Source organism: Rhamphochromis sp. 'chilingali' (assembly GCF_963969265.1).
Source record: "Rhamphochromis sp. 'chilingali' genome assembly, chromosome: 20".
NCBI classification, from domain to species: domain Eukaryota; kingdom Metazoa; phylum Chordata; class Actinopteri; order Cichliformes; family Cichlidae; genus Rhamphochromis; species Rhamphochromis sp. 'chilingali'.
This window is the reverse complement of record NC_137947.1, coordinates 32,351,346-32,374,172: the sequence shown is the minus strand read 5'-3', so window position 1 is coordinate 32,374,172 and position 22,827 is coordinate 32,351,346. Positions and strand designations below refer to the sequence as shown.

The window sequence follows — 22,827 nt, the reverse complement described above, 5'->3', positions numbered from 1 at the left end:
TGCTCCGACTCACTGGATTTGACGGGCGGTTTGAGCTCCTCGCCGTCCACTCGGCTCGTGTCCACGTGGACCAGCAGGTGCGTGAGCCGCCTCACTCGGGAGTTAAAGATGGTGGCCCGACTCTTACAGCGGCGAGGCGCCTCCGAGTTATCCAGATATTCACTGAGCAACCAGGACAGAGGGCTGCACGCAGAGGATTCTGGGAACACACAGACATCGGGCCGCTTTAACGAGGTCATAAAATAAAACATCAGAATTCAAGAATTAATAATCTAATCAACGAGGACGACCTGCGGCTGTAACGAGACAGGAAACCATGTTTCTACAGACACGAATCCAAACGCTTCGATCAAATCAACAAACACAGAAAACGAACCTCAAAATACATAATACAGCAAGACAACGTGAACAACTACACACAAAAACCACAACAGATATATTCATGAAGACACGTGTGTGTGTGTGTGTGTGTGTGTGTGTGTGTACCTGTGATGCTGTGAACGATGGGGGTGATCAGAGCCTCCCAGCAGGTTCGACCCAGGGCTTCGGCCGCCTCTGCGTCCGACAGGAAACGATCGGCGAACATCTGCTCATGTCTTAGAGCGCTGTTCAGTCTACACACACACACACACACACACACACACACACACACACACACACACACACACACTTTTCCAGATACTTGTACTTGACTAGATGCAGTAATAGAGTATTTACTAGTACTCTAACAATATTTTCAGTGAGTATTTGTACTGCAGCCGTTCACCGTCACGACTGAAACGCCGTTAGAGCGGCTTGGCGAGTTTCTCGTGGTTGCGCAGACACGCTCACAGCGAGCTGGACTGTCATTGGACACGCCCACAGTCTGAGTACACGTGAACGGTTTGCATGTAAAACTTTGTGCTCTAACGTTTCCTGCATCTTTGCTTTCTGACACGCCGTACTTTACAGTACTGTCACGTCATTTTAACAGTATTTCCTGCAGTACTTGTACATGCTAGAGAGCGGCAGTACTCTGTATGCAGTATTCATACTTGTTGAAGAGCTGCAACAACTGCGTCTTGTCCTCCATCACCTCCTGACACCAGGTGTGGGCCTTGGTGCTGTAGAACAGGTAGGTCCGGCAGCACAGCTGCTCCTTGAAAACGGGCCAGAACGTCGGCTTCGGACCGAGAACCTCGAAGCCGTGGACGCGGGTGTCGATACCGCCCTGTGACAGAGAGGGAGGGGTCAGCGAGAGGACGGGAAGCTAAAGGAAGCTGACGTGAACTTGGTCTGACCTGCTGGCACCGCTTGACCCTGATCTGGATGATGGGCCAAAACCGGGTCATGTTCTCCAGCAGAACCACGCGGCTGGCCGACGGCGGCACGTTCACCTGCGGAGACGCAGACGGGACGGGTGAGGGAACGCTCGGAGCGAGCGCAGCACGAATTGTATGGAGACTCGCACTCACCGTGTTGAGCTCCGTGTTGATGTTGGTGGGCTCGTCTCCCCCCAGGACCAGAATCCGGGCCGGCATGTAGCTCGAGTCCTCGCTGGCCACCAGGATGGCGAGTTGCCTGAGCGGAGACACAGACTGTCAGGTGTCAGCGTTACCCGAGTGGCGGGAGTAGACAGCGAGGAGCTGGGGCCCCGCCTACCTGATGATGACGCCTCTGTGCATGAAGATGTTGATGAAGTGCGAGCCGGTGCAGCCGTTGGACTCCCAGTAGGTTTTCGGGTTCTTGTCGGTCAGCTTGTTCGCTCGATGGTGATTGGACGACACCTCCACCTTCTCCCAGCATTTGTCCTCCTTCAGCTCCACGCTGGACCCTGGACGCAGCACAGACAGTTAGAAGCACACCTCCCCCAGTGCGCCAACAGCCCCTCCCACTGCAGATCTAAGGTAGAAAAGCACCACCCGAGGGCAGCGTGAAGCGGCTCTGCTCACGGAGCTCAGCGAGCTGTGAAACCAGAGCGACGCCGATTATCAGCAGCCTCTGAGGAAACACACCACCTGATGCCACCTCCACCTGTGACACTCAGGGCTGGATTTAAATCTGCACCAACAATAACACACACTGTATATAAAAGATGGACATCTGTTCTCCAACCTACAGTGAACACTGAGGGGGCGGCTCTGACTGTCACACTGCATGCTCATTGGTTACTGAGACGCCAGTCATGAGCGAGCTACGCCCGTTTCGCACGGCGGCGGGTGGCTGCCACGCCTAACACTCGACCAGGATTGGACGTTCACTATTCTTTTGTTTTGTGGTGAAACGTCAGGATTTAACCAACCTTGGCACAGATTCCTGAGAAACACGTCGAAGAAGGGAATGTTGATTGGCTGGTGGCTGCGGCGGTGCTCCTCGATCTGCCCCAGCACCATCTGACAGGAAACGGGAAGACGTTACTTTAGAATCAGAATACTTTATTAATCCCGAAGGAAATTAGGGTTACAGCAGGCAGCACGCTAATGGCGCATGTGCACTTACAAAGGAACCTTCTGACCAACTTTACACAAACATCACATTGGGGAGACATGTCAGAAAGGTAGGCTGATAGGAAAAAAACAACGAAAATACATAACATGAGGTAAGAGGAGGAGAAAAAAAAACTACTCAGACTGAGCTCCTAGTGGGAGAACAGTTTGATAACAGAAAAAACACCTCAGCACAAAAAGCACATGACTATCAATACACCATAGAAACACAAGACAAGCAACAGGGGCGGGTAAAGGGTAAGAGAGAGCCGGCGTAGGCAGCGCATCCGGTCCTGCAGCATCTGTGCTGGTCCAGTCGACCGCCATCTTCCCTGGTAGGAGACAAGCATCGAAGGCGTTTGGAAAAGGAGGGGAGATGAGTGTGTGCTTATCAGTGTGTGTGTGTGTGTGTGTGTGTGTGTGTGTCCAGAGTTCAGCTGAGACAGTGTCCTTCAACACAGCTCAGAACAGCGAACAGCTCATATGAATTTCAAAGCAGTTCTACAGTCCGACACTGGAGCGTTGGAGCGCCGCGAGCTTTCTATGATGGTATCCAAACTTACGTTCTGTGATGTTGTCGTTGTTTTTGCTCAAAGAGCAGGTTCTGAGAACTCACGACCGCAGTGCACTTCCCCAAGATGTGATCGATCGCTCAAAGGTGTTGTTCGAGCGAGCCCCTCCAGATGTAATCCAGTCTGCACTCAGAGATCTTATTCTGAGTGTTCACGGCAGCCGTAAGCTCCAAGATCTTCTCCGTGCTGACTCAATGAGCCCATTTTGAGAAACTCACGCCTCTCCCATCATTTCAATCCCAGCGGGCAGCCTTGTGGGGGTTTGAACAGCCGGTTCCGCTTCCTTAATTCTCCGATAAGTCAGGGCCAAGCCAGCTCCGATCAGCCAGAACCCTGTTACCATGGTTCCGAATAGGTAGATATCTTCAGCAGTCAGGCTCACCCGAGCCCAGACTTCACGTTGAGAAGGGGTGTCAATTGCATTCAGAGACAGGGTTAGGGTTGATCCAAGCCATAATTCTTCTTTTAGGTTTTAGAGAACAGACTGTGAGAGTGTTCCAGGGAAAAGTAACACAAAAAACACGAGACTAGACAAGGACACAAGAGGCTAAGCAGGGAAGCTAAGGGAGAGGAGGAGGAGAAAAGTGCGACCGCCTTCGCTGAGAGCCAAAGACGAATGTTTGCGTTTGAATCTTTACGTTTGCTTTCAACCGAGCGAGGGTCGTCTCCAGGTGACAGAAGCCCCACCCCCGTGTACCTGGATGCATCCTGCGAGGACGCTGGTGGTCATCTTCTTGTAGAGGCTGGCGTACTTCTCGCAGTCGGTGATGAGGTCTCGGAGCTCGGTGACCAGCAGCAGGTTGGTGCTGTGCTTGTCCAGCGCCTTCACCAGCGCCTCCTTGGTCCCCAGGCGGCACATGACCACGGCGTAGTCTTTGTTCAGAGACGCCAGCCGGTACAGGAAGCGGATGAAGAGCTGCACCACCTGCGGGAGGAAGCGGGAGGTTAGCGGATGTTGGCAGCTTTACCTGTGAGCGCGCTTGGAGCTAGCTGACCTCTCTGTCATTGATGAAGGCCGTCATGGAGGACAGGCAGGGCTCGATGCTCTCGTGCCACGGCAGCACGTCCTCCTGGTAGTTGTCCAGGAACTTGTTCAGGATCCTGCGGGAGCGTAAAGAGCCAATCAGACAAGAGCATCCTCATCAATATTAAACATATTACATCCACTCAGGAAGAAGCTGCACAACGTGACTGAGCTATAAACGTGTGGCGGCGGTGGGAGTGCACACCCCTTTACCAGCACCTGTTGCACCTGAACGCAGCATTTTGATCACTCATCATCAAGGTGAGCAGGGTCAGAGGTCAGCATACCTGAGGATGGACAGCTGGACGGCCCGATCGCCTCGGTGCTGCTCAATCAGACGGACGAGGTCCTGGTAGGTGTCCCGACTGTGAGTCACCTGCACGGAGACGAGACCCGGGGTTAGAAAACACACCTGCGGCGCGTGCACGTGTGCTCATGCGTGCGTCACATCACCTGGCTGCGCTCCTCCTCCAGCTGTGAGGCGTCGTCACACAGCAGCTGCTCCAGCGTCTGGATCACCTCCTTGGTGGCCGTCATCTCCTTCAGACTGACGACCAGCATCTGCAGCTCCGTGTCCTTGAAGTCGAGCTGCTCGCGGCTCTCTGAGCGCGCAGGTTAACGAGCACGAGTTAAAATTAGCACAAATCTGAATGGACTTTGGCGGGAGTGATCAAAGCGTGCGTACCTTTGCTCTCCAGCTTGTGCACCATGGAGATGTGGTTGAGCGCAATGATGGCGAGCATGGTCTCGGCGCGGGACAGACTCAGACACTTCTTCAGGACGCTGGTGACGTCGCAGGCGACCAGCTGCTCCGCGAGGCTCTTGTGGTTGGAGATGAGCATGATGATGACGAGTAGCCCGTTCCTCACCGACGGCACGCAGCTGCACAAAGAAGGCAGTGTCAGAGCGGCGAGCACACGGCGTTAACTGTACTCGCCGAGCCAAAAGTCACTCACCCTTTTGTGGTCAGCATGAGGTCGATGGCGGCCGGAATGGCGTCCAGCAGGCCTCTGGAGCCCTCGGGCGTGGCAGAGCCGATGCTGGCAAAGATCTCCAGCATCATCTGGGTGCCTGACTCTGAGAGCGGCGGGCTGCTGCCTACGCTGCGCAGGTCATGTTTACTGGCGCCCGTGATGACCTTCAGAGTCTGAGAGGGGGAGGAGCCAGTCAGGAATTATTTCACAGCAAAGCGGCAGATGAGCAATGACCAGAAGTTTTCTCACCGCCAGCGCCAGCTGCTGCACATGCACCACGCCCGAGAACTCCTGCATGCAGGACAGGATGGCTTTGACCCCACCCTCGGTGGCGAAGGAGACCCTCCACTCATACTTGAGCATGAGGAGGTGGGTCAATCGGAGCGTGCTGACGACCACGTCTTTGGAGGCGGAGCCGAGCAGCTCCACCAGTAGCTTCAGCACTTTGTCCCTATGAGAGTAACACGCCGTCACCTTCTACTTCCTGCCAAACACTATCACAACCGGCGCCCGCCAGCGCAGCAGGTCAAGTTTTTACGGTAACGCCACAAAGAAATAAGGTAATCTGACCGCGTTTGTGACGAGACTCCGCCCACATACCGAGGGTGAAGGTTAACATCGGGACGACACAGGAAACCGCTTGGCGGTGTCTCACCGTACAGTCTGGGCCGAGTCACTCCTCGTGGCGTTCTTCTCCTGCGTCCCCTCCACCAGCCGGGTGAGGAAGAGGACGGCGGCGAGCTGCTGGGTGTGGTCTGAGCCCGACCCGCCCTTCTTCAGGACGTCCACCACCTCCCCCAGCTTCTCCAGCACAGTCTTCTTGCCTTGCACCCGTGGGTTGTTAAACACTGCAGGAAGAGAACACAGGTGAGTAACAGCTCGCTCCGATACCTGAACCAAGTCTGGAACAGGCCCCGCCCCCACCTTTCATCTTGTCCTCCAGGTCGTCGGGGTATTTGCTGACGTCCTCTGTGGGTAGGTCACTCTCCGTCTCCGAGTTGCAGCAGCCAGAATCCACAGGAAGCTCTTTCTTGGCCTTTTTGGAGACGGAGCCCATCGCTGAGGACGAGGAGGTCGAGGCAGACGAGAAGCCCTGCCCTCCTCCGCCACCTCCACCCAGCCCGGACGAGCTTTCAGCTGCAGAGACGCACAAACGAGCACAGTGAGACAAGGGTGTGTCGAGGACGCGCCTTACGAGAGGCGTGTTGTTTGTTTTCTTACCCAGCAGCTCTTCGTCCTCTAGGCTGGCTCCGCCTCTCTTCAGGTAATGTTTGGTGAAGGCGTGGGAGCACAGCAGGTCGCCGAGGCACGACGACGGCAGCTTCTGCTTCAGGTAGTGCAGCAGCTTCTTGGCCACGTCTCCGGGCACCGACAGGCCGATGAGAGACGAGTCGTCCAGCTCCGCCTCCTGAGGACAGACGTGGTGACAATCAGGCTTTTCAAACCACAAACCCAGATCACATTTCACCGCAGACAAGCCAGGCGGCCGCCATCCCGCCCTCAGGCTCAGGTTGTACCATGTGACTGGGAGGCGCCCTCGCTCACCGTCGCTGCGATAAACTCTGCAGACTGATTTTTATTTTCAGAGAAAGTTTCAGCTTCTCGCGCAGCGACTCTTATCAAAGGACATCAGGTGATTTAGCGACACTCTTACGTCACAGGCAGCTGACGGTCAGATCCTCTCACCGCAATGATCCGCCTCCCCGCGCTCTGACTTTAAACCTCAAAGACGAAGGGGTCTCCTACCTGGTCGTCGAGGCTCTGCAGCAGGACGCCGTTGACCTCCTGCTGCTGCTTCGGCTCCAGTTTCTTGATGAAGAAGAGGATCTCCCACCACTCTGCTCTGCTCAGAGTGACCGGCTCCGTGTTCAGACCCTCGGACAGGTAGGGTAGAGAGTAGAGACCGCCGGGAGGCTTCGAGAAGAAGGTCTGGCTCACTGAGAGAAGAAGAGACGTGCTCAGACTGCGGAGGAAAGCAAAGGAGCAGCGGACGGTGCTCGGCTCTTACCTGCTGAGAGTTTGAGCGTCTCTGTCAGCGAGGAGGCCTTCTCCTGTGTCTCCTTCTCAGCCTGACTGCTGCTGCCGCTCCCCAGGATCTCCACCATGTGCCAGTGGACCCAGTAAGTCCTGGACAGGGAGTTCCAGTACACCTGAACACAGCAGAGAGCGGGTCAGAAGCAGGCTCAGGTTCACGCTGATCCGAGTGCAGTTTCTAACTCAAAAATAAGAGCACGAAATGTGGATGCAGCTCCGTGTACTCAGAGTGCTTTTATTCTGAAAGTATTCACAGCATTAAGCAAGCAAGCAATTTATTTATATAGCACTTTCAGATCAGCTGAACACTTGACATGCCAAACATGATACATTGAACATGTTAAAGAATAAGAAAAATAATAAAAATTAAAAAAATTAAAATGACATTTAAAACAATAAAATCAGGGTCAGACTGTGTCATAAGCCAAGGAGTAAAAATGGGTTTTAAGATGCGTTTTAAAAGTGGACAGTGAGGGGGCCTCTCTAATGTGCTGGGGCAGAGAAGGCCCCGCCCCCTCTGAGCTTCCTCTTGGACCTGGGTACCTCCAGGAGCAGCTTGTCAGCTGACCTGAGAGACCTGGGGGTGAGTAAGGATGCAGAAGCTCAGAGAGGTAAGTTGGGGCAAGACCGTTTAAGCATTTAAAAACAAACATGAGAATTTTAAAATGAACTCTAAGATATACAGGCAGCCAATGGAGTGAAAGCGATGATGGGAGTTATGTGCTCTCTTGTACGAGTTCTGGTTAAAAGTCATGCAGCAGCATTTTGGACCAGCTGCAGACGAGAGAGAAGACGCTGACTAACTCCACAATACAGCACATTACAGTAATCCAAACGAGATGGAATAAAAGCATGGATTACCGTTTCAAAATGCGGCCTGGATAAAACAGGTCTTATCTTTGCCAAACGCCTTAAATAATAAAAACTGGACTTGACAGTAGCCCTAATTTGACTGTCTAATTTAAAATCACTGTCCATCTTAAAACCCAGGTTAGTAACAACAGGTTTAAAATACTCTGCCAGGGGTCTCAAATCAATAGACGAGGGTTCACAAGGTCCACTGAGACCAAACAGAATCACCTCAGTTTTGCTTGAATTACATCTTAGAAAGTTTAGGGACATCCAAGATTTAATGTCTTCTAGAGATGCTAGAAGTGGCTTAATAGCAGTGGAAGGATATTCCATGCCTTCTGAGGATGGTTCCCAGGGGCTGTAAATATAATGAAAAAAAGCAGAGGTCCTAAAATTGAGCCCTGCGGGACCCCAGACTGAAAGGCGGCAGAGGAGGACTCATACCCTGAAAGGTTAACACTAAAAGTTCTGTCAGAAAGATAAGACCTAAACCATTTCAAGGCAGTACCACGAATGCCTGCAAGATGGTGCAAGCGAGACAGTAAAATGCTACAGTGGTCTACAGTGTCAAAGGCAGCTGTTAGGTCAAGAAAGACAAGAACAACATGATTACCAGAGTCACAGGAAAGGAGGATATCATTAAAATCCTTTAAGAGTGCTGACTCCGTGCTATGAACGTTTTTAAAACCTGATTGGAAGACCTCTAGGACACCATTCTCCTTTAAAAAAAATCCATCAATTGGCAATGTACAATTTTTAGACATAAAGGACAACTTAGAGAGAGGCCTGTAGTTAGCCAACACAGTGTGGTCCAGGACAGGTTTCTTAAGCAAGGGTTGTACTATTTATTTATTTATTTTCCGCCTTCGTTGTATATTGGTTTCTCTTCTTCTTACTTTAGCACCTTTGTGGTTCAGCTACCCAATTTCGCTGTGCAAGAAATTGCACAATGACAATAAAAAGCTCTACGTCTACTGCTGCATGCTTTAAATTAGCAGGGACTACACCAGATATTAAACTGCTGTTCATAACAGTAAGAACAGCCTGGCCTATGCTAGGAAAATCTCCTTAAAAAATTGTGGTGGGACAGGATCATTTGGGGAACCAGTGGGCCTCAGGTGGCCGACCACATCCTCTAAATAAGAAAGAGTCACAGGCTCAAACTGGTTAAAAACAGCAGAGCAAGGGATCGAGACAGAGGGGTCGGACTCAAACCAAGCACACCATTGTTTTTCTTGTGACATTACCAATAAGTTTGATGTGTCACATGACCCTCTTCCTATTGGAAAAGCAAAAGTTATCCAAGATGGCCGACTTCTAAATGGCCACCATGGTCACCACTAGGGCTGCATGATTAATCGTTAGAAAATCGCGATCTCGATTCATACTTATGTGCGATCTCATTTCCAAATGACAACGATTTAAAAAAAAAAAAAAAAAAAAAAAAAAAAAAGACGACGATTGTACCGCATTTTGATCCGGGACGTACTCTGCATGAAAACAAGCGCTCACTCTTCCTGCTCAACAAATGACAAGGGCGGAGCCTTATACCACGTGATACAGAAGCTGTGCTGTGTGATGCTAAAATTAGCAGGAAAAAAACAACGGAGAGCACGTCACGGATGACGAGAAAGTGACAGGAGAAAATCCGTCCCGGTCAACCACCCAAACATCAATAACGGGAACCTTATACAGCGCTTCCCTATACCCGTCGAACTCAAAGAAATTACGGAGGCTATCACTTATCACCTGACCAAAGATATGGCTCCCATCAACACTGTGCAAAACGAGGGATTTAGGAAAATGATCAACACCCTAGACTAGGGGTGGGTTTTTATAATCGATTTATCGATTAAAATCGATTCTGGCTTGGATAACTTAAAATTGATTCATTAAAATCCTGAATCGATTTTTTAATATAAATTTATTTTGCCCAAAATGCCAGAATTTCTGGTGAAATCTCACAAAATTTCAACAACCACCAAACAGCTAAGACAGTAAATGAGAGCAGGAACACGGATTCTGCACAAAGACAAAACCCGTGGATCAGAATCAGTTAGATGTCGCCTTTCTCACAGTCGGGGCTGGAAGCCGACAGCTCGCTGATTCTGATCTGGGCCTGGTGGCGCCAGTGTCCGGCAGCCTCACCTCTGTCAGTGCGCCCCAGGGTGGCTGTGGCTACAATGTAGCTGCCATCACCAGTGTGTGAATGGGTGGATGACTGGATATGTAAAGCGCTTTGGGGTCCTTAGGGACTAGAAAAGCGCTATATAAATACAGGCCATCTGTCGGCGGGTCGGCGCTTTGTGTTCACGCCCTTTATGCGCTGATTCTAAAGCTGTTAGTTTTATCTCTCTCCAAACAATATTGACCGAACCAGCAGCAAAAGAAGATCCAAACTACGCTTCACATAAACATCGTCATGTATTCACTCTGACTTTTGCTGTTTTGCTTCGACCACGATGCACAGCTCTCTCTCTCTCTCTCTCTGTACTTCAACTTCAAGAACAGTTTCCCGTCTAAAAATCTGTTTTCTTCATTATTCGCTTGCTTGTTATGCACAAGTCTACGTTGTATACAGCGCTGTCGGCCGACGTTTTTTTTTTCCGTTTTATATACTTCCAAAAAGAAAACCTAATTTCTGCCGTTCAATACTGAACAAATTTAAACTTTTTAAAATTATGCAAAATGCAAAACGCTTAGCCGTGTCTCTAATAAAACCTCTGTAACGTCAGAGGTGATGTTCATGTGTTGATTAATGGTTTTCTTTTGTTTTTGATGTACTGCAGAATATTTTTATAAAATCCAGGCCAGGAAAATCACCTTCATGTTTTTCTGTGTTTTATCTTCAGCTACTTTGACACAAAGGCCTCTGCTGTGATGCTCACACTTTGGATAAAGTCTTGCGTGTGTCAGCTTCCTTTTTATAGATACAAAAATATGTAAATGTTCTGATCTGAATTATAATATTTCTGGCTGTCAAAATTTCCAAGATTCAAATCGAATTAAATCGAATCGTGGAACAAATCGATTCGGGACCTTGTGAATCGGCATTGAATCGATTCTAGAAATCAGTGACGATACCCAGCCCTACCCTAGACAAACGCTACACAGTGCCGTCCCGCAACTATTTGTCTATTGTTGCACTACCTGCTCTGTACACGCAGCGTCGAGCAACGGTGGAGACGGAATTTCAAGCAGTACAACATTTTGCGGCAACAACAAAACGTGAGACATTTGTTGTTTTTATGTTTATTTATTGTTTTCATGTTCAGTCTCAACTGTTACGAAGTTGATGTGCAGTTAATAAGTGCAATAAATATTTATACTGGAAAAGAAAATCGTGAGAGAATCGTGATCTCAATTCTAAGCCAAAAAAAAATCGTGATTCTCATTTTATGCAAAATCGTGCAGCCCTAGTCACCGCCCATCTTGAGGAGTTTGCCCCCTCACATATACTAATGTGCCACAAACAGGACTTTGATATCGCCAACCATTCCCGTGTTATTACGCTGTATCCATAGAAATGGCCCACCCTGTACACTGACAGCCAAATCTTCCTCTACACCTGGATGAAGCCCCACCCCCTACTTCAGCCGACCTATACGGGTTTCCTCACCTGTACAGGTGGCGAGCCGTCGTTGCTGTAGCGAAACTCTCCTTCGTCGCCGGCGCTCACCTCCTCGTAGTCCTCCAGCATGCGGACCATCATGCCGCTCTTCAGGTTGTCCTGGACGTACTCCACGTAGGCGGAGCGGCAGGTGAAGTCCGAGCGCGTTTTGAAACCATTTGCTTTCTTCTTTGGTGGTGTGGCGGCGGGGGCTGCGCCACCGGAGCTGGTGGTTAGAATGACAGGGGAGGCGCAGAATCGAGGCTGAAAAATGGACCTGAGGACAGGGCGGGAAGCCTCCTCCCCTTGATCCTCCCCGCTAACCACAACTCCTGTGAGGTGGGCAGAGCCATCAAGCGGTTGGCGGTTACGGTCCCAGCCCATCACTCGGACCAGCTCCGAGATCAGGTTGGCCATGGCCATGGTGAAGTCAAACTCCCGCTGGACACGGAGCTGCTCCGTCTGGTGGGCGGAGCTGCTGGAGGAAGAGGCAGGAGAAGGGCAAGTGTCCAGCTTTTCAGAGCCTGACTCCGCCCCCGCCGTGTTGAGCTTGTCCATCAGAGACGTGACGCACAGGTAACGCTTCACCAGGGAGAAGAGCAGCTTCCCGGGAATCTGAACACACAGTCAAGCAGGTTTACTGCAGCGGCGCCCCCTGCTGGGCGGAGCCACAGAGGCGCACCTCTGACAACATAAAGAAATTAGTCTTACCTGCGGCAGGTGAATGCCCTCGAAGGAGATGCCGTGCTCCTCGGACGACGTGGTCTCGGCGAACAGCTCCAGCAGCGTGTAGCGGTTATCGAAGTCCATGTGTTGCTCGATGCCGTCCTGCTGGCTCAGAGACAGTAGCACATACGCCCGGCTGCCTGCGGGCGACACGGCGGGACACGCCCTCAGCGCCTGACACTACTCAATAACAGATCAATAGTCATTCCAGGAGGCATTGGCCCATACGCACACATTTATACTTTAAACCACTTACACTGTCAGCAGGGGGAGGAGCCAGGAGGGTGGAGGCAGTGTTTAACAGGGGCTTAAAACATCTGATCAACTTATTAACTGATTTTTTCAGACCGTGTCAGAGTAAACGCGGCATCAGGCTCGAACCGCGTTAGCGTTTAAAGCTCTCAGCTCTGAGGTGAAGACGAACGAATGAGGCGGAGCTTTAAGAGACGTCGAGCAGCTGAACACAGAATAAGCCTGAAAGAATCAAAGCTTTAGACAGATGTGGACCAGAGTCCATTCATAAAAACGCTCATTTTAGCCCGAGTGTGGAGCTGCTGCTGATTGGCTGCCTGCACCGACGAGTGCGTTTCTGGACCCTGACCGTAACAAGTGACAGGACGCACACTTCAACGTGGCGGATGTAGACAGAGATAAAATAGTTTGTCAAAAGCTCCAGTGACTGCTCGGCTTCACGCTGCTGCGATTACCATCAGTGATTAGAAGATTACTGAGAGAGCACGATCACAGCTTATTGATTATTAATCATCAGCACCGTTCTATCAGAGTACTGATCATGTGACAGGCGTTGATGTCATCGACTGTTTCAGAGGGAGCAGGGTACGCCAGGACTCCCTCCTCCATCAGTACGGGAGTTCAGAGATTCTCAGAACATGAAAACTTTCTTCTTCTGCTCCGACTCCAGCTCTGACGTGGAGAGACGTGAGGAGCAGTGTTGCTTCTCCAAGCAGGAATCAAACTGCTCCACGCCTTTGTGGCGTGTAAACATGGCTGCTATCCCTGCCTGAGGCCTGTTTAAAGGTTTGAGTCATCACCCCTCGACGCTCAGGCGGCTTCTCCAAAGTCCAGATCTAAATCTTAAGGCGACCACAATCTCGGCGTCTTAACGTCAGCTTCACGCTTCTGTCTTTGATCATTCTGCTAATCTCGGCCTGCACGCCTCAAACGGCCGGCCGCGGTGACACAGTACTCTGAACTTCCTACCCAGTTTTTTCTCGAGTCAGCTGAACATTTCTGTTGCCACGGTGACGTGATGTCAGGCTGTCTGAGGGTTCACAAACTAAAAACTTTAGTCCCAACATCATGACCGCCTCTGATTGGACATTCTCCCCGCTGGAAAACGCTTCTTCTCCCGATTCACGATCTCGGCAGCTCGATCTTTGTCGCGGTTTCCTGCTGAACGTTCTCACACGCTGACCAATCAGCAACACCTAAACACTGATGCAGCACTGGAGCACGCCGCCGACCTCGCCGAGCTCTTGTCGTGTATCTGACACCAAACCCACTGAAAAACATCCCTCTGCTCCGATTGGTCAGCTGGTCAAAGTTTTACATTTTACGCCACATTTTAGAGCAAGTTGGGAGGAGGAGGCGGCGTAGCCTTGGCCTATCAGCTGATCGTACTCAGCACAAACAGCTGTGACGCAGAGCACACAGACGTCATTACTCTGATCGCTCCTCACGCTTCACTTCCCATTTCATTCATCACTTAAACTCCAGAGCGCCGCCCCAAACCTTAAAACACAACTGACCGTCACACAGACAGAAGACCCAGTCGGTCCTTTTTTAATATTCTGATGATTTTATCTCCCACAGCAGCTCCAGCTGTTAATTCTGTCCAACTACCGCTGAGACTGTAAAAGAATACCAGCGCCTAATCCACCTGAGGACTCTGAAACAAGCCTGCAGTATCCTCACAGCCCACCGGGGGGGAACTAAACCCTGTGTCCGATCACAGCGCTGTTTAAAGACTGCTTACCTGCGTCATGCGAGGCAAGCGCGCGCAGCATCTTCCCGGCGCTTCGCCTCGTCTGAGTCTCCTTGTTGCACAGCAGCTCCATCAGCAGGTTGAGCGCGCCCGTCTCCTTAAAGACACCGACAAGCGAGCCAATGCTGGCGTAGGCGCTCAACACGTGGATGGTGTGCATGATGTTGATGGAGAAGTCGCTCTTCTTGGCCATCTGCTTCCGGGCTCGGCACACCAGGTTCTTCACGTCTTCCTTCATGTCCGACAGCTCCACCTCGTCAAAAGTGACGTCGGACGGGAACTCTGTGCCGCTTGAAATGCCCGAGTCGGAAGCCTCACCGCCACGCTGCTTCTCCTGCTGCAGGGGACGCTGGGAGTCCATCTTCCTCTTGCCCAGCAGTGTGGGACAGTTGGCGTACACGTCCTCTGTCGACATCCACATCAGGATGTTTTCCGGTTTGGTTTCTCCAGACACGGCGCTCACGGACCCGCCCACTCCGGAGCTGACGCCGACCGTTCCGCCCGCTTCGCTGGCACCGCCTCCAGAGGTGGAGCCATCGTCGATGGCGACGAGGCACCAGCGAATCAGGTATTCCGTCTGCCCGTCGTGGGTGCGTCGCTGGCGAATCAGCTCCTCGGGATACGCCTGCAGTTTCGGGCCGAGCTGGACCAGCAGGTTCCCATTGCGGCGTTCGCCAACCATGGTCACTGATGGGAGGAGCCAGAAAAGGAGAAGTGGTTATTCAAAGAAAAGAAGGTCGCTTATTCATGTTTCAGTAAACTTACTTTACTGCATTCTGATGTCAAGACGTTCTAAAATGACCAAAAAAGGGACTGGACTTTGGCTTGAGGAAAGTGGCAACCAATGATCTCCAAACCAAACTCCAGTCAGAAATCTGCAGATTTTATAATCGTTATTCTTTCAGGTCCTCTCTTTAAAACAATTACTCTGACTGAACATGTGTGTGAAGGAGGAGGACTTCTGAAATGAAAGTGAAAGAGTAAAATATGCAGGCCCAAAGAGAAATGCCTCAAATTTTAACTGTACTTTTGTGGCGGGAATAAAGTCATGCAAGACCACACCGAGTTTTATTGTATTCTAAAATGATCAAAAATGTAACTGGAGTTTGGTGTCAGAGTTAAAACAGTGTACAACCAGCAGGTCTTCTATGACTTCTCATAAAAAGAAACTAAAATTAACCAGAATCCGACTAAAGTTTCATCAGGAGGCCACGAGAAAATGACATCACCTGAAGTATAACTCCGTTTTTGTTGAGAAAGAGGAAAAAAAAGAAAAGTTGATCAACCCAAAGAAAATCGTGAAAATAACTAAAAGGACCAGAAAGTGAATGGAGCTGTGGCATAAAGACAAGTAATACATGTGACTGTAGTGTGATGTCAGCGGTCACATCTGCACATTTTTCACTGGATTCTGAAGAATGTGCAGAAATCAAACTCACTGGACTTTGGTGATGGGGTGAACTCTGCAGATGTGACTGGAGCTGGGTATAGAGAAGATCCCTCTAAGAGGATCACAACTCCGAGTGGATGTTGGTGTGAAATAAAACGGATGTGACGCTAGTTTGATGTCAGGGCAAAATTTGTGGATTTCTGACAGGAGTTCGGTGGAAGCACAAAGTCGGCTGGTTTCCAGCTGCGTTTCGGCCCTGGGACGATCCCAGTGCGTCTCCCCGCTGTCAGCTGAGCGTGCGCTCCAACGGCTGCTAGCTTCATCGGGCTATGTCTAAAACTTGGGTAAGAAGGGGACTAATTTCTGGAGTCACCCGTGCTCGCCGCTGCCCTGCCTTTAGCGCAGTGTCATTAATGAAGTCAAAGTGACTTTTCATTGCATTAGCTCACTGACAGTCCTGTAGATTCAGGAATTAGCCGGGCACTTGATTTTTTTTTTTAATCTGAACGCAACAAGCTAAGGCTGCTAAGGCTAGTTTGCTGCCGCAGTTAGTTTCACCTTTAACCGCAAAAATCTGCGCTTTGTGCGCACTTTGTCAAAGCTGCGGTACGCTTTGTTGGTTAACCTGCCAGCTAACTACCCATCACACCTAACCAGCTAACTTTTACTCATGGTGAGCCATATGGACGAGCACTCAAAATGTCACACCAAAGCCCGTGTAAAAAAAGCTCGATTTAACCTTAAACCGCCCGCTGATCAAACTCACTCACTCTCTTTTGCTCTATAGAATATTCTAGTAAATTCGGCGCCTCCAACTTCCCGTTTTTAAACACAAGTTATAATGAAGTCTACATCCAGTCTGCCGCTCTGCATCATCGTCACCTCAGACATACTTCAGAGGACGAGCCAACAGTTCCCGACTGAGCCCTGGTGGCGATAACGTGCCGTATCAGAGTGCCGAACCGAAGCTCGCCACCGACAAGCTCGCCACACGTCTCAGACACGGACGGGACTGCGCGTGTTTCTGCTCTCCGAAGAGCGTTTGTTCTGAATTAGCAGTTTTCTGAATGGAGTTTGGTGCGCCGCTCTCAGGGCGGCTCAGGGTGGGCTATGTGGATGTGAACGGAGGGCCTCCGGCAGGAAAGCGGTTCCGCGGGCATCCACGGCCCGGCCCGTAGGACCAGCCGAGTGTCAGGTAAGTCCGGCTTACCTACTGCGTCACAGGCCTTCCCCCCGCTCTGAGTGCCCCCCCTGGAGCGCTGTTTTCGCTTCCTTCCTAAGGTTTCGTTTCTTAGCCCGCCGGTGTGGCTCTGCTCGCTCTCAGCCAGAGCTCCGCACTCCTGGATGCGCATTTGCGCACTGTGACAGGAACAACGTCACTAACGGCCTCTTCTTGGACGCACGCGCCGACACTTTTCTTCTTCGCTGGGTTCAAAACTACGATTAAATGAGCAGCGCGCACCCCGCTGGACGGCAGTGAGACATCAGCCCAACGAGTCCAACAGGGAAGGCGAAAACATCAGAGAGGTCTGTGTAGGTGTAACTAACAGGTACACAGGTGCAACAAATAGGTAAGTGTAACAGACAGGTGTAAGTAACAGTGTAACCGCAGAGGGTCAGGTACAGGTGAGATATATTAAGTTAAGGACTCAGTGTGACATGGAGGAAGGGCCTGGCTAACCCTTGCACATTAATATTATTATTGCTGTTTGGAGAGGAAAGCTCCAAAAACAAAAGTGTTCTGTTTTCTGAGTTACAGACATGGCAGTAACTCCTCCTGTCCCGGGGTCCTCCTCCAATGTACGAGCATCCCATTTCACACTGATTGAAGATTAAATATCAGTTTTTAATTTCTTGTATTTTCTTCATTTTTCACTACCTGATGCTTTCCCCTCAGTCTGCAGGGAGGAGCGCCTGGAGGCTCACAGGTGTATGTGCTGCAGTAAAGCGTCCACAGCTGCAGGGGGTGCTGACGTTTAATCTGTGAACTGCAGCAGGAACTGACCGAAGAATGAAAACAGGAAAGGAAGTTTGAAGTCAGCTGGAAATTTGGTTCTAAAGAATTTTGAGTGGTGAAGATAAAAATGAGTAAATTCAAGACAAAATCAGATTTTCATTTTGTTTCCAACATTCAGACCTCAGCGTGAGGGTGTGACTGTGGGCCCTGAGTGTGGTCTGACATGAGGTGTGCTGCATCTTTTTCTTTTTTTTTGCATCTGTTAGATCTGCCCTGGACCTGTGAGGTGGATGAAGCTGTGCAGGTCTCCAGTGAGCGTGAAGGTGATGCAGCATTTTTCATTTGTGCTGATTTATGTTTCCCTCTGCAGGAGTGACCTGATGTTGTGATGTGTGGATCACTGAAGGCACTTTTACCTTTAAGCTGCTTCAGCACTTCCCTTTTGTGCAGCTCATATTAAACATGAGGACAAATCTTACACAGTAAAACACACAAAAACACTCCTGCTTGCTTTAAAAAAAAAAGGTGGTGTGGGTGGAGCGGGATAACAGGGAATGAGGACTCCATCATTGCGTACAGCACGCCCTACATCCTGTTTAGTTTCGGTTACTATCCATGAATTTAGTTTGGAGCTTATTCTTCTGCTTTGACAAGTTCTTCTCACTCAGATGTTTGACGTTTTTTTCCTCAGCCTCCTCCAAAATTCTCTGCTTCATCCTGATCTCCCCTCCGTCACCTCCTCCCTCCTGAGGTGTGGTCTGTTCCTGGACTCTCTGAAAGCAGCTGTGCTTGAGTCCCTGTTCAGAATAATCCTTCTTTACCTGACACCGGCCTCTCTGCAGTTCATCCTCTGTCTGAAGCGAGATATTTAACTCCTCCCCATTTTCCACACAGCTTATCTCTGATTGGCTACCCCACACAAACAGCAGTTGGGCGGGGTTTCAGCAGGTCCCAAGAGTTCAAATCCAACCCAAGATCTATAACACCAACGTTAATGAATTAACAACTGCGTGGAAACCTGACTCCGTCCCCAGTGCTTCCACTGGAGGTACGGGGCTCGGCAGCAGCAGCTGATCGGCTGCATTGATGACCTGATCCGATGCATTGGTGACCTGATCGGCTGCATTGATGACCTGATCCGATGCATTGGTGACCTGATCGGCTGCATTGATGACCTGATCCAATGCACTGATGACCTGATCAGATGCATCAATGACCTGATCCGATGCACAGATGTTTGTCCATGATGCACAAAAGCAAACCGCTCAGACGAGCTGTGAGCTCCTCGTCTACAGTGATGTGACACACTGATGAAATCAAACCATCACTCATACCAGGTTTAATGGGACCTGATGAAGTTTTAGTGGGTGTACTCTGTCTGAAAAGTGTTTATGACAGAAAGTGTGGTTCATTTTAAAATGTCCTGTTTCCATGACGCCTGATGGAATATCTCACCCTGACATTCTCTCTCTTGACTCTTCCCTCGTTTATATTTTGTTTAGTCTCTACAAGATTTTTTCTGCATGAAAAGCAGCAGGTGGAGTTGAGACATCTAAAGCTACGTTCACACTGCAGGCGAAGGTGCATCAAATCCGTCTTTTTTGATCCTATGCGACCCATATCCGATCATGGTCTAACAGTGTGAACGGCACAAATCCGATCTGGATCACTTTCGTATGTGGTCCTGAATCCGACACATATCTGATGTTTTAGAAAGCGACTGCTGTTTGATGGTCATGTCGCACTAAATCCGTCTTTTACGTCACTGACACAAGACAGACGCCAATTATCAGCGCTGGAGAAGCGCCCGAGATTCCTGGCCATCCAGTATAGATGTTAGTGAGACTGTTGGGAAGACAACGTTGGAGAAACGTGAACATTTTATTTGTACTGTATAATCTGCAGCTATCCTTTGAAGCACCGCCCCTCTAAAACAGCAATAAGGATCATTATTAGGCCAAATGTAGATAACAAAATAACTTTATGACTTAAAGCAAAATTGGGAAACGTAAAGTCCGAAACAAGACTTTATATGAAGGCCATCAGTCAAAGAATACTGTTGCTCTGGGTCTAAACAGAGCGCGTTGTGTGTGACGTCTTCGTTTGCGCATGCGGCCGCTTTGAGGGTTCACACTAGAGCGTGTTTGCTGTCGCATTTTATTTGTAGACAAAAAAATCGGATTTGAGCTTTAAGACCTGCAGTGTGAACGTAGCCATAGTTAGAATCGTAGGGCTGGCTTCCCTGACGACCAAAAAGATATCCAAGCACCCCGGATGTTCCCATTCCAGTCCAGAAGCCTCCTCCTGTTCCAGGAGCTGCCTGGCCTCCTGGGTACTGGTGCCTGTGAGTGTAATCACTGTGGAAACATGCATGAACTGAGTGTGAAGGAGATCTGGAACAGATTCGGTTTGTAATATTAGAACATCAGGACGATGTCTCCCAGCTAAAAACAAAGGGAGATGTCAAAAATTCAACATTAATTGAATTTCTGAATTTTTTGAGAAATTCCTGGATGCAGATCAGGATCAACTCCAAACTAAAACCAGTTCTAAGTCCGAGCAAATATCTTCAAATGTTCTTTAGATCATTGAGAAAGATGTCCCACGGGAGAGGCGGAGCCTGCGATTGGTCAGCAGGTCTGACTTCAGGAGTCCAAACCTGGACGTTTTCAAGGACGATTTATTCGATTCGTCATGTTTGATGTGAGGGGCTTTAGGACCCTGTGGAAGAAGTCTCTGCTGACACACACCACCTCTGTATTCAGCGCACATGCCTCTTCTCTCCTCCTCCTCCTCCTCCTCCTCTCCACCTCCTCTCTGCAGGAGAATCATTCTCGGAGCAGACGGACACCTGCCTGCCCGCCTGCCTCTCTCCTCTTACGGCTTTTTTGGAAATACGGAGCTTCGCATCGGGAACCCGCCGCCTCTCAGCCCGCTCAGAGCGCACCCAACGCGGCTGCGGGACGGCCGCGGGGGTCGCTGTCACGCCTGGATGCGCAGATGGATGGACGATGAATGGATGGACGGCTCTCGTGTCTCACCTTGGGAGGTGAGTATGTGCGCGTGTTTGTGTGTGTGCGCGTGTGGCTATCACCGTGCTGACGTCAGAGCCGGTGAGTGTCGGTATTCGGGTTTACGATGAGGGTTTTTCTGTAAACATCCGTGCACGTGCGTGTGCGCGCTGTCCATGCACGTGCGCCTGTCGGTGGTGTGGGCGCAGCTTTGAAGATGAGCTTTATTATTAATGTGCTGTGGATTATTTGATGTGAGCCGCAGCTCACAGAGTCACAAATACCCCAAAAACGTCAGGAACACCTCCAACACCACAGCCAAGGAAGCACCACAATATCTGAAGGCTGTAGGGAGGGAGGGCCGAGGCACAAAATCCTTTATTAGAGCTCTAATATACCAGGTGCTTCAGGTGTTTAAGGTTTCACACACGCTGCTGACGCCAGATATTCCAAACAGACCATCATCTGGTCCCAATATGAAGCAGCAAACACAGCAGTGCAGAAATGTCCCCGTATGTCAGATTGTCCTCCTGCTGATGGTTTCCTGCCAAAACATAAAAGGACCTCAGGTGTTTATCAAGGCATCTCATCGGATGCAGGATGCAGCTCAGCAGGTGAATCCTCTGACACACACACCACGTTTGCAAACACACGTCACACGGGTGCATGTGTCCGTGCTGTGAGGACAGCAGGACAGGCCTCTTCGTGCTTTTTCCTGGATCGGTTTCACAGAGATCCCTTCATACCCCTCAGACCCCGCCCACTACCTGTTTGACCCACCACCCTCTGCACCACGCCTTGGGTCAGTCAGGTCCCACACCTCCAGGCTCCCCTGGGCTATTCGGACTGTTACCCTGCCCACTCGCCACACCAATCTGAGCCATGTTCTGAGCGACCGTCACACACGGACCAGCGCCTTTCGTTGCACTTCCTGCGTTGTTCTCCAGTGTGTGCCTCTATCTCATTTTGTATTTATTCCTGCTGTCACAGTTGGTGTGGAACACCAGTACAATGACATCAATGGGCTTTTCTATTCTATCTTCTCTTTTTCTATTTTCCAGCAAAGTTCAGTATGCAATGCCTGACCCTTGACCTCTGACCTCTCTGAGAGACCCCTTGAGGAGGAAACGAGTTCTGAGGAGAGATGGAAGGTGGAGGAAACAAGGAGAGCCGAGGAGAAGAGCCTGAAACCTCCTCCGGGCTTGGGAGAGTCTCACGGAGAGGAGGAGGAGAAGCCTGCAGACAAAATGGCCTGATCAACACGCACAGGCTGGGGGCGGAGCCTCGGGAGGTGCTACTGTCAGTGTACTCTGCTCCTCAGTATCAGGGTCACGTGGTGGTGAGCACCTCCCCTCAGCAGGAGCACAGCAGGGGTCCTCCCCAGCTTCTGAACCCCAGCACTCTCCTGCCCCAGCATGGGGTGCCAGACCCTCGCCTCAGGCCGGCCCCCGGCCTCTTCCTGTGCCCGGAGAGTGTGCTGCGGGCCTGGGGGGAGGCTGGGGGAGGCGACTGCTGTGAGACCACCTTCATAGAGGGACTTGGACCAGAAGCCTCCTCTTCTTCTGCCGCCACCGTCTCCACAAAGGAGGTGCTGCTGTTTGCTGATGGGAAGTATCTGGAGTTTTCTGGTGAGGAGGCAAAGATTCACACACTGTCCTATGACATCGACGACGATGACGACTTCCAGGAGCTCGAGGTAAATAAGCTCTTTTCACCTCATGTTCACACACTCACACTCTGATGATGAGTTGGGGAAAACTCTGGCTTCAGAACCCCAAATCCAAGCACCGACCTTCTGATTGGTGGATGACCCACTCTGCCTCCTGAGCCCGAGGTGAGGGCAGAGGTCTGAAGAACGAGTGCCGGGACTCTTTTTCTAGTTCTGATTGAAAAGTGTCATCGACACAAATTCACTGAGGGAAAACAGGCACTGCAGTTCCTCTCATGTCCACTAGATGCTGCTGTGAAACGTCTCTGCGGTAGTCAAAACGGGCTTCCTCGTGGGTGCTACCACACCAAGGAAGCATGGCTGAAACACCAATGTTTTTGCCATTTAAAGTCATTGCTATGACAACAACAACCGCATCACAGTGGAACAATGTTAACAAAGTTCCCACATTGATTAGTGGTCCAGTCAGATCTTCTCTAACAGAGGAAGAACCAGACATGAGAGCCACTGTGAGTCAGCTCGTGAGGCTTGGTTTGGT

The 22,827-nt window shown here is 50.4% G+C and overlaps 2 protein-coding genes across 8 annotated transcripts in view; one reads left to right on the top strand and one right to left on the bottom strand.

Annotated features, from left to right (window-relative positions):
- The window catches only part of cul9 (cullin 9), a 28,788-nt gene extending 11,756 nt beyond the window's left edge, over nt 1–17,032 (bottom strand). For both annotated transcript variants that reach the window (XM_080868343.1, XM_080868344.1), the window contains exons 1-23: nt 16,863–17,032; nt 14,254–14,949; nt 12,243–12,397; nt 11,541–12,146; nt 7,044–7,185; nt 6,782–6,972; nt 6,257–6,443; nt 5,960–6,172; nt 5,691–5,883; nt 5,285–5,486; nt 5,018–5,208; nt 4,747–4,943; nt 4,515–4,663; nt 4,349–4,437; nt 4,033–4,138; nt 3,735–3,962; nt 2,282–2,372; nt 1,642–1,813; nt 1,455–1,560; nt 1,281–1,376; nt 1,035–1,210; nt 487–614; nt 14–199 (exon numbers count right to left, since the gene is read on the bottom strand). In XM_080868343.1, coding sequence (XP_080724469.1) covers nt 14–199; nt 487–614; nt 1,035–1,210; nt 1,281–1,376; nt 1,455–1,560; nt 1,642–1,813; nt 2,282–2,372; nt 3,735–3,962; nt 4,033–4,138; nt 4,349–4,437; nt 4,515–4,663; nt 4,747–4,943; nt 5,018–5,208; nt 5,285–5,486; nt 5,691–5,883; nt 5,960–6,172; nt 6,257–6,443; nt 6,782–6,972; nt 7,044–7,185; nt 11,541–12,146; nt 12,243–12,397; nt 14,254–14,949; nt 16,863–17,004 — 4,642 coding nt within the window. In that variant the 5' untranslated portion in view covers nt 17,005–17,032. The remainder of the gene's footprint in view (nt 1–13; nt 200–486; nt 615–1,034; nt 1,211–1,280; nt 1,377–1,454; nt 1,561–1,641; nt 1,814–2,281; nt 2,373–3,734; nt 3,963–4,032; nt 4,139–4,348; nt 4,438–4,514; nt 4,664–4,746; nt 4,944–5,017; nt 5,209–5,284; nt 5,487–5,690; nt 5,884–5,959; nt 6,173–6,256; nt 6,444–6,781; nt 6,973–7,043; nt 7,186–11,540; nt 12,147–12,242; nt 12,398–14,253; nt 14,950–16,862) is intronic.
- Nucleotides 15,034–22,827, top strand: part of syndig1 (synapse differentiation inducing 1) — a 28,900-nt gene continuing 21,106 nt past the window's right edge. The window contains exons 1-6 of one of the 6 annotated variants that reach the window (XM_080868347.1): nt 15,034–16,847; nt 17,412–17,452; nt 17,550–17,740; nt 17,876–17,932; nt 18,301–20,658; nt 21,682–22,316. In XM_080868347.1, coding sequence (XP_080724473.1) covers nt 21,765–22,316 — 552 coding nt within the window. In that variant the 5' untranslated portion in view covers nt 15,034–16,847; nt 17,412–17,452; nt 17,550–17,740; ... (1 more) ...; nt 18,301–20,658; nt 21,682–21,764. Of the gene's footprint in view, nt 16,848–17,411; nt 17,453–17,549; nt 20,659–21,681; nt 22,317–22,827 lie in introns of all 6 variants that reach the window. The other 5 variants (XM_080868345.1, XM_080868346.1, XM_080868348.1 and 2 more) reach the window with 5 other exon arrangements.